Source organism: Hypanus sabinus, chromosome 5 (assembly GCF_030144855.1).
Source record: "Hypanus sabinus isolate sHypSab1 chromosome 5, sHypSab1.hap1, whole genome shotgun sequence".
Lineage (NCBI taxonomy): Eukaryota > Metazoa > Chordata > Chondrichthyes > Myliobatiformes > Dasyatidae > Hypanus > Hypanus sabinus.
Window position 1 is genome coordinate 183,086,880 of NC_082710.1, and position 18,545 is coordinate 183,105,424.

Consider the following 18,545-nt stretch of genomic DNA (forward strand, 5'->3'; position numbering starts at 1 on the left):
AATTCACCACATCTGCACTCAGCTCCTGTTTAAACAAACAGTTTAATATTTCAGCAAGTTGAATGAATGGGGAATGTGTGTGTGTGAGAGAGAGAGAAAGTGTGTGTAGGATTTCTACACAATTGGGGTAGCTTTAGAAGATTTCAGCTCAAGCAACTCAATTTATGAAACTTTCTCCTGTTGATGTACTGCAGAAAGAAATAGGTATCTCAAAGTTAAAAGTAAATTTATTATATCACCATATATAACCCTGAGATTCATTTTCTTGTGGGCATCACAGTAAATTGAAGAAACACAATAGCATCAATAAAAGACTGTGTCCAACAGGATGGACAAACAACCAATGTGCAAAAGAAAACAAATAATAAAGGAACATAGAACATAGAAAACCTACAGCATGATACAGGTCCTTCGGCCCACAAAGCTGTGCCGAACATGTACTAACTTTAGAAATTACCTAGGGTAACCCATAGCCCTCTATTTTTCTAAGCTCCATGTACCTATCCAAGTGTCTCTTAAGGGACCCTATCGTATCCTCCTCCACCATTATCGCTGGCAACCCATACCCCGCACTCACCACTCTCTGAGTAAAATACTTACTCCTGACATCTCTGTACCTACTTCCAATCACCTTAAAACTGTGCCCTCTAATGATAGTCATTTCAGCCCTGGGAAAAAGCCTCTGACTATCCACACGATCAATGCCTCTCATCATCTTATACACCTCTAACAGGTCACCTCTCATCCTCTGTTGCTCCAAGGAGAAAAAGCCGCGTTCACTCAACCTGTTCTCATAAGGCATGCTCCCCAATCCAGGCAACATCCTTATAAATCTCCTCTGTACGCTTTCTAAAGCGCTTTCTAAAGTGTCCACATCTTTCCTGTAGTGAGGCGATCAGAAACGAGCAAGTAGGGTCTGACCAGGATCCTACATAGCAGCAACATTACCTCTTGGCTCTGAAACTCACTCCCCTGGTTAACCACACAGTCAACCTGCATAGCAGCTTTGACCCTCCGATGGACTCGGACCACAAGATCCCTCTGATCCTCCACACTGAAGCATCTTACCATTAATACTATATTCTGCCATCATATTTGACCTGCCAAACTAAACCACTTTACATTTATCTGGGTTGAACTCCATCTACCACTTCTCAGCCCAGTTTTGCATCCTAGTGATGTCCCGCTGTAACCTCTGACAACTCTCCAGACTATCCACAACACCCCCAACCCTTTGTGTCATCAGCAAATTTACTAACCAACCCTCCACGTCCTCATCCAGGTCATTTATAAAAATGCCTCACCTTCTCAATAAGCCTTGTATGGAGTACCATATCAAATGTCTTGCTGAAATCCATATACACTACATCTACTGCTCTTCCTTCATCAATGTGTTTAATCACATCCTCAAAAAATTCAGTTAGGCTCGTAAGGCACGACAAAGCCCTGCTGACTATTCCTAATCATATTATGCCTCTCCAGCTTGATGTTTTCCAAAAGCTCTGGCACATCCTCTCTTATCTCCGTGCTCAAGCATTTCAGTCCACCGCAACTCATCCCTACAATCGCCAAGATCCTCTTCCGTAGTGAATGCTGAAGCAAAGTATTCATTAAGTACCTCTGCTATCTCCTCCGGTTCCAAACACACTTTTCCACTGGCACACTTGATTGGTCCTATTCTCTCAGATCTTATCCTTTTGCTCTTCACATACTTGTAGACTGCCTTAGGGTTTTCCTTAATCCTGTCTGCCAAGGCCTTCTCGTGGCCCATTTTAGCTCTCCTAATTTCATTCTTAAACTCCTTCCTGCTAGCCTATAATTTTCTAGATCTCTATCATTACCTTGTTTTTTGAACTTTTTATAAACTTTTCTTTTTCTTCTTGACTAGATTTTCAACAGCCTTTGTACACCATGGTCCCTGCACCCTATCATTGTTTCCCTGTCTCATTGGAATGTACCTATGCAGAATGCCACACAAATATCCCCTGAACATCTGTTGCATATCTGCCGTACATTTTCCTGAGAATATCTGTTTCCAATTTATGCTTCCAAGTTCCTGCCTGATAGCCTCATATTTCCTCTTACTCCAATTAAATGCTTTCCTCACCTGTCTGTTCCTATCACTCTCCAGTGCTATGGTAGTTAGAATTGTGATCACCATCTCCAGAATGCTCTCCCATTGAGAGACCTGACACCTGACCAGATTCATTTCCCAATACCAGATCAAGTACAGCCTATCCTCTTGTTGACTTATATACATAGTGTCAGGAAACCTTCCTGAACATACCTAACATATTCCACCCCATTTGTACCCCTTGCTCTCGGGAGATGTCAATCCATATTCGGGAAATTAAAATCTCCCAGCACAACAACCCTGTTATTATTTCACCTTTCCAGAATCTGTCTCTGTATTTGCTCGTCAATGTCCCTGTTACTATTGGGTGATCTATAAAAAACACCCAGTAGAGTTATTGACCCCTTCCTGTTTCTAACTTCCACTCACAGAGACTCAGTAGACAATTCCTCCACGACTTCCTCCCTTTCTGCAGCCATGATACTATCTCTGATCAGCAGTGCCATGCCCCCACCCCTTCTGCCTCCCTCACTGTCCTTTCTGAAACATCTAAAGCCTGGCACTCTAAGTTACCATTCCTGCCCCTGCACCATCCAATTCTCTGTAATGGCCACAACATCATAGTTTCAAGTACTGATCCACGCTCTAAGTTCATCCGCTTTGTTCATGATGGTTCTTGCATTAAAACTGACACACCTCAAACCATCGATCTAAGTGTATCCCCTCTCTATCAGCTGCTTATCCTCTCACTTGTGCTGTCTCCAAGCTTTCTCTAAATGTGAGCCAACTGCCCCTTCCTCCGTCACTTCAGTTCGGTTCCCACCCCCAGCAATTCTAGTTTAAACTCTCCCCAATAGCCTGAGCAAACCTCCCAACCAGGATATTGGTCCCCCTTGGATTCAAGTGCAACCCATCCTTTTTGTACAGGTCACACCTGCCCCAAAAGAGGTCCAAATAAAATAATAATAAAAAATAAACAATAAATATCAAGAACATAAGATAAAGAGTCCATAGGTTGTGGAAACGATTCATTATTGGGGTGAGTGAGGTTCAGTGACGTTCTCTCTGCTGTTTCAAGAGCCTGATGGTTGAGGGTTCATAACTGCCTCAAAGTTACCCTCCAATTTCTGCTGGCAGTTTCAAACGTGGCTTTATACACAATCTTCCAACAAAAGATGAAATAGGTTTGGTTGGGAGGAGGGCAGAATGCAGTCAGGGAAATCGAATAGAGAATTCACAACTGGGTGCTTTGAATATGCTGAAGAGACATGCAGTAAGAGACATTTTAGAAACTCAGATAGGCACACAGATGATAGAAAAATGGAAGTCTATAGAAGAGGGAAATGTTAGACTTATCTAACATATGGAGCAGCATCTCCGACACCATCACACTGAGCACGAGGGCCCCCAGGGCTGTGTGCTCAGTCCACTGCTGACCCATGACTGTGTTGCAACACACACCTCGAACCATATCATCAAGTTCGCCGATGATACGACCGTGGTGGGTCTCATCAGCAAGAACAACGAGTCACCTTACAGAGAGGAAGTGCAGTGGCTAACAGAGTGGTGCAGAGCCAACAACCTATCTCTGAATGTGAACAAAAGAAATGGTTGTTGACTTCAGGAGGGCACGGAGCGACCACTCCCCGCTGAACATCGACAGCTCCTCGATAGAGATTGTTAAGAGCACCAAATTTCTTGGTGTTCACCTGGCGGAGAATCTCAGCTGGTCCCTCAACCCCAGCTCCATAGCAAAGAAAACCCAGCAGAGCGTCTCTACTTTCTGCAAAGGCTGAGGAATGTCCATCTCCCCCCCCCCCCCCATCCTCATCACATTCTACAGGGGTTGTACTGAGAGCATCCTGAGCAGCTGCATCACTGCCTGGTTGGGAAATTGCACCATCTCGGATCGCAAGACCCTGCAGCGGATAGTGAGGTCAGCTGAGATCATCATCGGGGTGTCTCTTCCTGCCATCACAGACATTTACACCACACGCTGCATCCGCAAAGGAAACATGATTATGAAGGACCCCACACACCCCTCATACAATCTCTTCTCCCTCCTGCCGTCTGGGAAAAGGCTCCAAAGCATTCGGGCTCTCACAACCAGACTATGTAACAGTTTCTTCCCCCAAATTATCAGACTCCTCCTTGCCCTATTGTCCTGTTAATTATATATTGTAATGCTTGCACTGTTTTGTGCACTTTATGCAGTCCTGGGTAGGTCTGTAGTCTAGTGTAGTTTATTTTTCTCTGTGTTGTTTTTTTACGTAGTTCAGTCTAGTTTTTGTGTTGTGTCATGTAACACCATGGTCTTGAAAAATGTTGTCTCATTTTTATGGTGTACTGTACCAGCAGTTATGGTCAAAATGACAAAAAAAGTGACGACTTATCTGAGAGTAGATAAAAGTTATTTTTAACAGCATATTTATTTGGAGATAACAGCAGAGTAACAGACCTTTTTTCCCCTCTCCCTCCCCCTACCTCTATTCCCCACTCTGGGCTCCTACCTCTTCTCACATCCAGCCTATCACCTCCATCTGGTTCCCCTCCTTTCTTTTCTCCTATGGACCACTCTCCTGTCCTATCAGATTCCTTCTCTAGCTTTTTCCTTTCCCACCCACCTGGCTTCACCTGTCCTCCTTCCCCCTCCCCTTTTAAATTCTGGTGTCTTCCCCCTTCCTGATGAAGGGGCTCGGTGTGAAGAATCAACTGTTTATTCATTTCCATTGATGCTGCCTGATTTGCTCCAGCATTTTGTGTGCACTAATTAACCTACTAAGCAGTACGTCTTTGGACTGTGGGAGGAAATTGGTGCACGTGGAGAAAATCTGCACGTTCACAAGGAGAATATGGAAACTCCTTTGCTATAGTGGTGGGATTGGAACCGCTGGTACAGATGCCACCCCTCCAATGCGCTTCAGGACACAGTCTGGTGATGTCAACGCCAAAAGGGGGCGGGTGCATTGTGAGGGTTTCACAGGGGGCGGGTGCATTCTGAGGGTTTCACAGGGGGAGGGTGCATTGTTGTGAGGGTTTCACAGGGGGCGGGTGCATTCTGAGGGTTTCACAGGGGGAGGGTGCATTGTTGTGAGGGTTTCACAGGGGGCGGGTGCATTCTGAGGGTTTCACAGGGGGAGGGTGCATTGTTGTGAGGGTTTCACAGGGGGAGGGTGCATTGTGAGGGTTTCACAGGGAGAGGGTGCATTGTTGTGAGGGTTTCACAGGGGGCGGGTGCATTCTGAGGGTTTCACAGGGGGAGGGTGCATTGTTGTGAGGGTTTCACAGGGGGAGGGTGCATTGTGAGGGTTTCACAGGGAGAGGGTGCATTGTTGTGAGGGTTTCACAGGGAGAGGGTGCATTGTTGTGAGGGTTTCACAGGGGGAGGGTGCATTGTGAGGGTTTCACAGGGGGAGGGTGCATTGTGAGGGTTTCACAGGGGGCGGGTGCATTGTGAGGGTTTCACAGGGGGCGGGTGCATTCTGAGGGTTTCACAGGGGGAGGGCGCTTTGTGAGGGTTTCACAGGGGGCGGGTGCATTCTGAGGGTTTCACAGGGGGAGGGTGCATTGTGAGGGTTTCACAGGGGGCGGGTGCATTCTGAGGGTTTCACAGGGGGAGGGCGCATTGTGAGGGTTTCACAGGGGGCGGGTGCATTGTTGTGAGGGTTTCACAGGGGGTGGGTGCATTGTGAGGGTTTCACAGGGGGAGGGTGCATTGTTGTGAGGGTTTCACAGGGGGCGGGTGCATTGTTGTGAGGGTTTCACAGGGGGAGGGTGCATTGTTGTGAGGGTTTCACAGGGGGCGGGTGCATTGTTGTGAGGGTTTCACAGGGGGAGGGTGCATTGTTGTGAGGGTTTCACAGGGGGCGGGTGCATTATTGTGAGGGTTTCACAGGGGGCGGGTGCATTGTGAGGGTTTCACAGGGGGAGGGTGCATTGTTGTGAGGGTTTCACAGGGGGAGGGTGCATTGTTGTGAGGGTTTCACAGGGGAAGGGTGCATTGTTGTGAGGGTTTCACAGGGGGTGGGTGCATTGTTGTGAGGGTTTCACAGGGGGAGGGTGCATTGTTGTGAGGGTTTCACAGGGGGAGGGTGCATTGTTGTGAGGGTTTCACAGGGGGCGGGTGCATTATTGTGAGGGTTTCACAGGGGGCGGGTGCATTGTGAGGGTTTCACAGGGGGAGGGTGCATTGTTGTGAGCGTTTCACAGGGGGAGGGTGCATTGTGAGGGTTTCACAGGGGGCGGGTGCATTGTTGTGAGGGTTTCACAGGGGGAGGGCGCATTGTGAGGGTTTCACAGGGGGAGGGTGCATTGTTGTGAGGGTTTCACAGGGGGAGGGTGCATTGTTGTGAGGGTTTCACAGGGGGAGGGTGCATTGTTGTGAGGGTTTCACAGGGGGAGGGTGCATTGTTGTGAGCGTTTCACAAGGGGAGGTTGCATTGTGAGGGTTTCACAGGGGGAGGGTGCATTATTGTGAGGGTTTCACAGGGGGAGGGTGCATTGTGAGGGTTTCACAGGGAGAGGGTGCATTGTTGTGAGGGTTTCACAGGGGGCGGGTGCATTGTGAGGGTTTCACAGGGGGAGGGTGCATTGTTGTGAGGGTTTCACAGGGGGCGGGTGCATTGTGAGGGTTTCACAGGGGGAGGGTGCATTATTGTGAGGGTTTCACAGGGGGAGGGTGCATTGTGAGGGTTTCGCAGGGTGAGGGTGCATTGTGAGGGTTTCGCAGGGGGAGGGTGCATTGTGAGGGTTTCACAGGGGGAGGGTGCATTGTTGTGAGGGTTTCACAGGGGGAGGCTGCATTGTGAGGGTTTCGCAGGGGGAGGGTGCATTGTTGTGAGGGTTTCACAGGGAGAGGGTGCATTGTGAGGGTTTCACAGGGGGAGGGTGCATTGTGAGGGTTTCACAGGGGGAGGGTGCATTGTGAGGGTTTCACAGGGGGAGGGTGCATTGTTGTGAGGGTTTCACAGGGGGAGGGTGCATTGTGAGGGCTTCACAGGGGGAGGGTGCATTGTGAGGGCTTCACGGATGAGTACTGGCCCACTAAGTCGCACCATCCAGCAACTGAATAAATTAACCTGAGCCTAATTAAAATTGACCAGTTAACCTACTGACTGGTTCCGTGGGACACACTCAGGGAGAATATACAAGCTTTCTGATGGAGAATGCTGGAATTGAACTCCAAGGCAGTGATCTACAGTGGCATCGCACTAACTGCTGCCCTGCCAGGGACTTCCCCTTGCGTAGGAGTGTAGATGTCGGGAATCGAACCCTCGGCCTCCTGGTCTGGAGGTGAGACGCTGTTCCCAGAGCCGCTCACACTAACCTCTCTCTTTCCATCCTGTAGGAAGCGTGGTGCAGTTACGGTGTGAGGCTGTTGGCTGCAAGCTCCCCTTGCCCGCGGGCTGAAGCCTGGTCATTTCTGCCTTTCCTGAAGCTACAGTGATGGAGGCCGCCTTGAGCGTTCTGATCCTGATGCTGGCTGCGTCAACCCTGGACGTGGGCGATTGCAGCCTCTACCGGACCTCCATCCGCACGCGGCGGGACGTGCTGGCCAACGCCACCAGCGGGCTCCCCGCCACCTTTGATCACGTCTACACCATCAAGCTGCCGGGCTGCCGCTCCTGTGCGGCAGACGTCTCCAGGCCCCGAGCACGGGTCTTTGAGGCCCGCGACGAGGCGCCGGGCGACAAGCAGTTCGAGCACGTTCTGGACCCCACCAAGCCGGTGGTCTTCACCCACAGGATCAACATCCCGCCTCAGGCCTGCGGCTGTGGAGACGTGCAGGCCCTGCACCGGCGCCTCCAGGCTCTGGAGAAGGAGGTCGCTAACCTGCGGAAGCAGTGCTCCAGCAGTCGGTGCTGCGGTGAGTGGCAGTGCCCAGACAGGGGACACCATAGCCCAGCCTAACACGGGGTGAGACTGGGTGGGGCACGGGGACACATTGGAAGAACGTTACTACACAGTATAGGCCCTTCCAGCTCATGATGTTAATTAATTTAAACCTGTTCAGAGATACAGCTCAGTAACTGGTCCTTCTGGACCAACAAACCCATAACACCCACCCAGTTATGAGCAATTAACCTGCCAACCCCTGCAACTGTATCGTGGGAGGAGACGGGAGCGCCCGGAGAAACCCACACAGTTACGGGGAGAACGTACAAACTCCTTACAGGCAGCAACGGGAACTGAACCTGGTCTGCTGGTGCTGTAAGACAGTGTGCTAACCACTACGCTACCACTACCGTGTGGCCCTCCACCAAGGCCAGAAGAAGCGTTACAGAATTTCTGATACATTTGTCGGCAAGATCAGAGTTAATATCAACCCTTCTAAGTGAGGGGCAACCTCTCCGTGGTAATGACATCCATGGATTTTGGGAACTTCACTCCGTGGGTTGAGGATTAGAACGGTACAGTACAGTACAGGCCTTTCAGCCCACAACGATGAGACAATCCAAAACGTCCACTGTTCTCTTCCCAGATGCAAGTTATCACGTGTTCCACTTAACAGAAAAAAAGAGAAAAAACCCAGCTTGCTCAAAATATCTTGATAGGACGTGCAGGATGTGGGTGTATCTCCCTCTCCGAAGGGGGCTGTAGAGGGCAGAGGGTGAGGACGGATTGGGAGAGGGTGCAGGATGAGTCGTGTCAGCGAAGGGGTGCAAGGGAGCGGAGTAGGGCATGGGAAGGAGGGATGGCGGGAGGGGGAGAAGAATAGTGAGGATGCAGAGTGAGCGGCGTGAGGGAGGGGTGTGCTTTGGGGGTCGTTACAGGGTGGGCAGTGTTGGGAGAGAGAACGGAGGGATGGGGAATGGGGGAAGTATGGAGGGCAGTGAGGCAGGTTGTGTAATTCGGAGGAGAGGGTGGGGAAGTGGAGAGGGTGCGGGCTGTTTCAGATCCCCTCCTAACCGCCTCTTCCTTCTCCCTCCTAGGTTCGGGGTCAGCGCCGGACTGCGGCGCCCACGGGTCCCTCGGCCCCTCCGGCTGCAGCTGCGTCTGCGAGGAGGGCTGGCGCGGCCCTACCTGCTCGGAGCCCTCCTGCCCGCCAGGCTGCCTCCCGCCGAGGGGAGAGTGCTCGGGCGGCCGCTGCGTCTGCCGCTCGGGCTTCAGGGGACCCGACTGCAGCCAGGAGGCCTGTCCCGACGACTGCAACGACCAGGGCCGCTGCATCGACGGCCGCTGCGTCTGCTTCCCCGGCTACACCGGCCGCGGTTGCACGGAAGAGGAGAAGGCGGCGTGCCCGGGTGACTGCAGGGGCCACGGCAAGTGCGTCGGCGGCAAGTGCGTCTGCGAGCCGGGATACTCGGGGCCCCGCTGCGGCGTCAAGGCCTGCCCGAACCAGTGCAGCAACCGCGGCCGCTGTGTGAGCGGGAAATGCGCCTGCAAGGACGGTTTCACGGGCGAGGACTGCTCCGTGGGTAAGGCACCCGTGTCTCCGTCTGGGAAGGCGAGACGCGGTTGGGTCCGTGCTTCTGGCTTCCTCCGTCTTCCATCCCAGTCCTGATTAGACAATAGACAATAGGTGCAGAAGTAGACCATTCGGCCCCTCGAGTCTGCACCGCCATTCTGAGATCATGGCTGATCATTCATTATCAATACCCAGTCCCTGCCTTGTCCCCATATCCCTTGATTCCCCTATCCATAAGATACCTATCTAGCTCCTTCTTGAAAGCATCCAGAGAATTGGCCTCCACCGTCTTCCGAGGCAGTGCATTCCAGACCTCTACAACTCTCTGGGAGAAGAAGCTCTTCCTCAACTCTGTTTTAAATAACTGACCTCTTATTCTCAATCCATGCCCTCTGGTACTGGACTCTCCCAACATCTGGAACATATTTCCTGCCTCAATCCTTTCAAATCCTTTAATTATCTTAAACGTTTCAATCAGATCCCCTCTCAATCTCCTCAATTCCAGTGTGTACAAGCCCAATCTCTCCAATCTCTCTGGTAAGAAAGCCCTGCCATCCCAGGAATCAACCTAGTGAATCTACGCTGCACTTCCTCAATTGCCAGAATGTCCTTCCTTAAACCTGGAGACCAAAACTGTACACAATATTCCAGGTGTGGTTAGACTCTTAAGCATTTCCTCTCGTCTTATTTTTCTTCTTCTTCAGCCCTTAATCTCTTTACCCCTTTCCCTCCCAGCATCTTACTTCATTTCCCCTGCCCCACCCCTTCACCCAACTTCTCTTTCACCTGTCAGAATTGCCAGCTTCTACCCCTCTCCTCTTCCCACCTTCCTCTTCTGTCCTCTGCCCCCCCCCCCAGCTTGTCAAAGTTCAAACCCAATTTATTATCAAAGTTGAGATAGAGGATCTCACCGTACACAACCCTGGGATTCATTTTCTTGCGGGCATACTCACAAATCTACAGAATAATAACTATAGCAGAAATAAATGAAAACCACCGAATTAGTGTGTGCAACCAGAGTGCAGAACACAACAAACTGTGCAAATACTCAAAGAGACAATAAATAAGTAAGCAAGTAAGCAATAAATATCAAGAAAATGAGTGGAAGAGTCCCGGTGAGTCCATAGGTTCTGAGAACGTTTCAATGATGGGACAAGTGAAGTTATCCCCTCGTGTTCAAGAGCCTGATGGCTGAGGGCTGAACCTGCTGGTGTGGATCCTGAGGCCTTTTCTGTCTTCCTGATGGCTGAGGGCTGAACCTGCTGGTGTGGATCCTGAGGCTTTTTCTGTCTTCCTGATGGCTGAGGGCTGAACCTGCTGGTGTGGATCCTGAGGCCTGTTCCGTCTTCCTGATGGCAGCAGTGAGAACTGAGCATGTCCTGGGCGGTGGGAGTCCCTGATGACGGACACTGCTTTCCCGTGACAGTGTTTCATGTAGATGTGCTCAGTGCTTGTGAGGGCTTTACCTGTGATGGGCTGGGCCGAATCCACTGACTTTTGTGGGATTTTTCTAGTCCCAATGAAGGGTCTTGACAGATTATTCCTCTCCATAGATGCTACCTGACCTGCTGAGTTCTTCCAGCATTTTGTGTGTGTCACCCTTTATCTTTTCCACCTAACTCCTCCCAGCTTCTTACTTCATTATCTCTCCTCCACCTATCCAGCTTCCCCCTCACTTCCCCCTCAATGTTTCTTGGATTCACTGTGTATCCCCACAAGAAACCTCATGGTTGTATATGGTAACATATATGTACTTTGATATTAAATTTACTTTGAACTTTGAAGTGAGACCAGATGAAGGGAAGGTACCACCTCAAGGCTCCGGAGTTCTTGTGTGTAATCTTTATCTTTAGGAGGCCATTCCGCCCACTGGATCCATGCTGACTCCCACGAGGCTTCTCCTTACTTCCCTGTAGCTCTACAATTTGTTCTCCCTCCCAGGTGCCACCTCCCCCTTTGGTTGTTTTAGCCATTAACCTACAGTGAGGTAACTCAAACCAAACTAACAGCTCAGCTTGGGGAAGGGCAGGAAGGTAAAGATTAGGTTTATTTGTTGCATTTACATTGAAATATTCAAACACACAGTGAACTGTGTCAATGATGAACATTGGATTCGGCCAGGCAGTTCGACTAAGGCCAAGAGGAGTGAATGGGGTCCCTCAGTCTCACAACTTTCCGCAGGAGCCACTGGTGAGGGTGTCCTGCCTGGCTGCATCATTGTGTGGTACGGGATGGAATTTGCAAGGTATTGGATCACAAGACCCTACAAAGGACAGTAAAAACTGCTGAGAATATCACTGGGGTCTTCCTTGTCCTACTTGTGATATCTCCCGGCTGCATTGCAGGTGATGAGCCCGAAGCATTGTAGGTGATCCCTACCACCCATCCCACAATCTCTTTGACCCACCACGTCAGGAAGGAGGTACAGGAGCATCAGGGCTGTCAGACTGGGTAACAGCTTCTTCCCTCGGGCTGATGATTATTCTGCTACCATCGAGGTCCCATCACTGGGACGGGGAGCTGTTTACCTGTGCTGCATGCATTTTGAATGATATTTTATTAATGTATTTGTGGTAGTATTTTGTTTTATGTGCTGTGTGTGAGCTCCGAGGCCCGGAGGAATGTTGTTTTGTTTGTATATTTGTACTACCAGATGACAAAACTTGACCTTGTCACTCCGTCGGCTGGCTGTGGCACTGACTGCGTTTGTCCCCTTGTTGCCTGCAGTGATCCCAGTGGCCCTCCGTCTCCGAATGAAGAAGATTCTGGAAACCAAAGCTACAGTGGAGTGGGACCTGCCTACGGATAACGTGGATGCCTGGGTGATCACCTTCCAACCCTTGGTGAGGAGGGGGGGAGGGCAGATCAAGGGGGCTATGAGACATAGGGGCATAATTAGGCCATTCAAACCATGAATCTGTTCTGCCATTCAATCATGGCTGATTTATTTTCCCTCTCAGTCCAGTTCTCCTGCCTTCCCCCTTCCTTGTAAACTTATAGGAACTAATCGAGAACTTAACAGACTCTCGAGATCTGGCCTGAGCCCAACGTATTGATGCAATTACGAAGAAGGCACACACACCAGTGGCTGTATTTCATCAGAAGTTTAAAAAGATGTCACCCAAGAGTCAAGCCGGTGGAGAGCATTCTGACCAGCTGCATCTCTCTCTGATATCCTCAATCAGAAAAAGCTGCAGAGGGTTGTAGATTCAGCCAGTTCCATCATAGGCATTAGCTTCCCCAACATCTTCAAAAGGCGATTCTTCAAAAAGGCATCCATCATTAAGGACCCTAAGCACCCAGGACATGCCCTTTTCTCACTACAACCACCAGGGTGGAGGTACAGGCAGGCCATATTCAAATATCCAAAACCGTTTCTTCCCCTCCAACATCGGCTTTCTGAATGGATCATGAACACAGCCTCACTAATTGCTTTCATTTTTGCACTCCTTACTTTTTTTTGATATTTCTTATTGTAAATTAATATTAATTTATTGCTCTGTACCACTGCCGCAAAACAACAAATTTCACAACATGCCTCAGTAATTCTTTAAATATTCTCGGTGCCGTGGCCTCCACAGCTGTGGAGTTGAATTGCCTTTGGCAGGACAGAAGCACGCCACTGTGACCCTAGGGTTAGGGGCTTGGAACTTGCATCCGGACTGTCGCTGCAGACTTTGAGCAAAGATTACAAAGAAACCGGCACTTGTGTCAGTTATCAGAATCACCTTTATTATCTGACATAGGTCAAGAAATTTGTTGTTTTGCAGTAGCAGTACAGTGCAATTTGTAAAAATTACTATCAGTTATAATACGAAATATAAGCAAGAAAGAAATAGCGTGAAAAGAGAACAAAATAGAGAAACAATAAAAAACTATATATTACAAATAAAATTTAAATTTAGTGCAAACAGAGAGGGACAAGATAGTGAGGTAATGTTCGTGGTCCAGTCAGAAATCTGACAGTGGAGGGGAAGAAGCTGCTCCTTAAGTACGGGCGTGTGACTTCCTCCTTGATGGTAGCAGTGAGAAGAGGGCATGTCCTAGGTGATGGTGGTCCTTAATGATGATACCGCCTTCTTGAGACACTGCCTTTTGAAGATCTCCTCAATGGTGGGAAGGCTGGTGCGCTCAATGGAGCTGGCTGTGTTTACAACCCTCCACGGTTCTTTCTGATCTTGTGCAGTGGCCTCTCCAAACCAGATGGTGATGGAACCAGTCAGAATTCTTTCCACTGTAGAAATTTGCTGGAGTCTTACCAAATCTCTGAAGACTCCTAATGCTCTTGTGCCTTCTTTGTAATTGCATCAACATGTTGGGCCCTGGATGGCTCCTTAGAGATGTTGACACCCAGAAGCTTGAAACCATTCACCCTTTCCACTGCCGATTCCTCAATGAGGACCGGTGATGAATGCTGCCTATTTGAGGCATCACCTTTAGAAGATGTCCTCGATGGTGGGGAGGCTATTGCCCACGATGGAGATGGCTGAGCTTACAACCCCATTCCAGACGGTGATGCAACCAGTCAGCTAGGGGATGTTAACCCTTCTCCCTGACATCTACATGGATGCTTTAAGTCCACCTACAGAGGCAACCAGGACCCTGACCTTTTAGCCATGAGTTCCACCTAACCATTGGGATCTTTTGATCATCCTTAACAGAAGGAAGAGGATGGCAGACTGATCAACAAGCTGGGGGGCTCCAGGACCTCCTTCGAGCAAACAGGGCTGGCATCAGGTCAGGAGTATGAAGTAACTCTGCAAGCCCAGAAAGACGAACAGCTCGGAACAGCCGTCACAAGGACCTTCACCACCAGTAAGTGCTCTCTGGAGTTCCCAGGTGAGCTTGTCTCCACTGGGATGCAAGTGGGCACCATGCTAGAGTAAAGTCCGTAACACCATGAGACATAGGAGCAGAGTTAGGCCGTTCGGCCCATCGAGTCTGCTCCGCCATTCCAACATGGCTGATCTATTTTCCCATTCTCCTGCCTTCCCCCTGTAACTGGTCACTTCGGTAGATGGGGTTGGCGGCTCATCTAGTGGAAGGAAAGCTCTGCTCTCAGACCTCCGCTGCCTTGCAACTATACCCACTCATGGGGAAGACTTTGGCAGTAAACCCCAAGGAAAATTGTTAGGAGTCCCTAAGGCTGTTCTACGCTGACGGGCAACCCCTGTGATGCTGCCGTATCGATCTCTGCCCTGGCTTGAGTATCAATAGGCCGCAATATGTACGGCTGACCATGACCAACGCAGTCCAGTGCACTGTGTAATGCTCCGATGTGCGTGAACAGCATGCAAAGCAAGCTTTTCACTGTATCTTGGTACATGTGGCAATAAAAACCAACACCCATAAACCAATCCCAACTCCATACGAAGGCCGTGCATAGCCTTCAATTAACACTGCAGCAATTAACCTCATTCGTGTGTTTGGATAACACAGTGTAGTAAATTGAATTATTACTTTCATCCTTCAGATACACGAGGGGTAAAAATCTTTACGTTACGTCTCTCTCTAAATTGTACAATTTATAGTAATTTGTAATAAATAGTATGTACAATAGAACAGTCAATATAACATAGAAATATAATTGTATCAGCGTGAATTAATCAGTCTGATGGCCCGGTGGAAGAAGCTGTCCTGGAGCCTGTTGGTCCCGGCCTTTAAGTGGTACGGTTTCCCGGATGGTAGCAGCTGGAACAGTTTGTTTGTGGTTGAGGTGACTCGGGTCTTCAATGATCCTTTGGGCCCTTTTTACACACCTGTCCTTGTAAATGTCTTGAATAGTGGGAAGTTCACATCTACAGATGCACTGGGCTGTCCACACCACTCTCTGCAGAGTCCTGTGATTGAGGGAAGTACAGTTCCCATACCAGGCAGTGAATCATGATATGATACCAGTGTATGATATCTATTCTCCCCTCCCACCAGCAAAACAGCATCCTGCTGTAAAGGAGACATTTATTTTAAACACAAAAGATTCTGCAGATGCTGGAAATCCAGAACAACACACACACACAAAAATCCTGGTGGAACTCAGCAGGTCAGGCAGCATCTATGAAGATGAATACAGAGTTGATATTTCGGGCCGAGAAAGGACAGGAGCGTGAACAGTGGGAGTAAAGAGGAGGGGTCTCTCCTCCTTTTCTTTCTGCCACGATCCACTCTCCTCTCTTATCAGATTCTTTACCTCTTCTACCTCTGATCTCCCAGCTTCTCAATTCATCTCCCCTTCCCCACCCACCTACTTCCCCCTCTCCTGGTCTCACCTATCACCTGACAACTCTTTCCCCTCCCCTGACCACCTTATCCTGGTTTCTGCCCCATTCCTTTCCTGTCCTGGTGAAGGATCTCAGCCTGAAAAGACGACTGTTCATTTCCCTCCATGGACTCTGCCTGACCTGCTGAGTCTCTCCTGCATTTTGTGTTTGTGGCCCATTTCACTTGTGCCAGTCCCCCAGCTGTTTACAGGCGGCTGCATCTTCCCCGATGCAGTCAGGCGAGCCAGTGCCCCATTGATTGACGACTCGATCTCGCCCGCAGTGATCGACAGCCCCCAGAACTTGCGAGTGGTCTCGGCCACCAACACCACCCTGGAGCTGGGCTGGAAGAAGCCGCTGGCTGCCATCGACCGCTACCGGCTCAACTACTCCTCGGCAACAGGCCGCCGCAGCCAGGAGGTGGTGCCCGCCGGAAGCAGCCACACGGTGCTGACCGGCCTGGAGGCTGGGGTGGAGCACACCATCTCGCTGGTGGGCGAACGGGGCCAGCACCAGAGCAAGGCAGCAGCAACCAAAGGCACTACAGGTGAGTTCCCCACTGTCCGATCTGATGGTGTTGTGGTCCTGAGGTCCTTCGGAAGTCAAGGACTGTGGTTATAAAACATGGTGGTTAAAAGTTCAAAGTTCACAGTTCAAAGTACATTTATGTCGCAATATATAACCCTGAGATTCATTTTTTGCAGGCATTCACAGTAAGTACAAAGAAACACAATAGAGTCAATGAACGACTGTATTCAACAGGATGGACAAAAAACCAATGTGCAAAAGACAACAGACTGTGCAAATACAAAATGAAAGAAAAAGAAAAACAGTAAATAAATAAGCGATAAGCATCAAGAACATGAGATTAAGAGGCCTTGAAAGTGAGTCAATAGGTCGGGGGAACAGTTCAGTAATTTCTCCCCTCTGATTGAGGTTTGAGGGGTAATTACTGTTCCTGAACCTGAGCTCTGAGGTTCCTGTACCTCCTTCCGAATGGCAGCAGCTAGAAGAGAGCATGGCCTGGGTGGTGGGGTTCCCTGATGATGGGTGCTGCTTCCCTGCTTCATTTCGTGTAGGTGTGCTCAATGATGCTGAATTTCTTCGGAAGTCATGGACCGTGACTTTAAACATGGTGGCTATGGCCTTTTTATTAAGACCATAAGACATTCAAGATTGTTTAATGTCATTCTCAGTGCACAAGCTAAATAATTGTTGTTCCAACTCCAATACAGCACAAAAACCACAATAAGATAAATAACACAATAATAATAAAAACACGATAAATATAAACACATTAAATGGCTGATGTACACAGTGAATGTATGTCCATAAAGTGACACCAGGCTCAGGAATGTCTGTACCTAAGGTGACTGGCAGGAAATGATAAAGTCGTGGTGGTGGGGGTGTTGATCAGCTTACTGCTTGGGGAAAGTCACTGATTATGTGTCAGAAACAGGAGGAGGTCTGCAGATGCTGGAAATCCAAAGTAACACGCACAAAATGCTGGAGGAACTCAGCAGGCCAGGCAGCATCTATGGAAAAGAGTACAGCTGATGTTTCAGGCCGAGACCCTTCGGCAGGACTGGAGAAAAAAGATGAGAAGTTAGAGTAAGAAGGTGGGGGGAGGGGAGGGAGAAATACAAGGTTGCAGGTGATAGGTGAAACTGGGAGGGTGAAGGGGTGGTAAAGAGCTGGGAAGTTGATTGGTGAAAGAGAAACAGGGCTGGAGAAGGGAGAATATGATTGGACAGTACAAAGGCCATGGGAAGAGCGAGGAGCATCAGAGGGAGATGATTGGCAGGTAAGATAAGCTGAGAGGGAAATGGGAATGGGGAATAAAGTTTGGTAGTGCTGGTGTGGATGCTAAGTAGCTTCCTCATTGATGGGAGTGGGACAACAGCTCACGAGCATGGTGGGTAGGGTCCTTTGTGAGGTTGTGCAGGCCAAGTAATTGAGTATATTTAAAGCGGAGGTTGATAGATCCTTGATTAATCTGGGCATCAGAAGTTATGGGGAGAAGGCAGGATAATTGGGTTGAGAGGGAAAATAAATCAGCCACAATCAAATCTAATGATGGAAGGGAGTTGTCCCTCAGAAATTGAGCTTGTGTCTTCAGGATCCTGTAGCTTCTCTGTGTAGGTAGCAATGAGAAGAGGGCATGTCTGGAATTGTGAGCAACTTCCATGACGGATGTTGCCTTCCCGAAGCATCGCCTTTTGTAGATATCCTCAATGCTGGGCCCAGGTTGGGACGCTGAGTTTACAGCTTTCTGCAGCTTTTTACAATCCAGTGCAGTGCCCCCAACTCTCCCCGTACCAGAGGCAGCTCTCCACGGTACATCTGTAGAAATTTGATGGTCTTTGATGACATACCAAGTCTCCTCTGCCTCCTAAAGAAGTCTCATTGCTGGCTATTCTTTTTTGTAAAATAAGGTAGATTCAATTCAGAAAGGCGGTGAAAGCAGAGCTGGGAGGAGGTGTCGTGGAGTCTAGTCTGCTAGAGTGGGGGTTAACAATGTGCAGCAGAGCACAGACTGTGACTGGAATGTTCACAGGGAGGTGGGGGTCAGTACATCTGACAACAGATGCCACTATTGTATGTCTGGTGGGCTCGACTAAACCCCTGACTTGCACACACTGAACTTACACCGCGTTGTTAAATATTTGTCTGGGAACAAGGCTGAGCTGAAGTCAAAGCACGTCAGAAAGCACTGCAGTCAGTAAAGAATGTGTTGAGTGGACGTGCAGCCCAGGTGGGTGCTCTGCACTCTGCTGCCATCAGTGAGGAAATGCACGAACCTGGA

General features: G+C 49.3%; 1 protein-coding gene across 1 annotated transcript in view; it reads left to right on the plus strand.

The window, feature by feature from the left end:
- Positions 1 to 7,519: 7,519 nt before the first annotated feature.
- LOC132394859 (tenascin-X-like) overlaps positions 7,520 to 18,545 on the plus strand; it is a 168,568-nt gene continuing 157,542 nt past the window's right edge. Inside the window, exons 1-5 of the mRNA XM_059971266.1 lie at positions 7,520 to 7,940; positions 9,007 to 9,492; positions 12,210 to 12,325; positions 14,144 to 14,297; positions 16,023 to 16,286. Of these exons, the coding sequence (XP_059827249.1) occupies positions 7,520 to 7,940; positions 9,007 to 9,492; positions 12,210 to 12,325; positions 14,144 to 14,297; positions 16,023 to 16,286 (1,441 nt within the window). The remainder of the gene's footprint in view (positions 7,941 to 9,006; positions 9,493 to 12,209; positions 12,326 to 14,143; positions 14,298 to 16,022; positions 16,287 to 18,545) is intronic.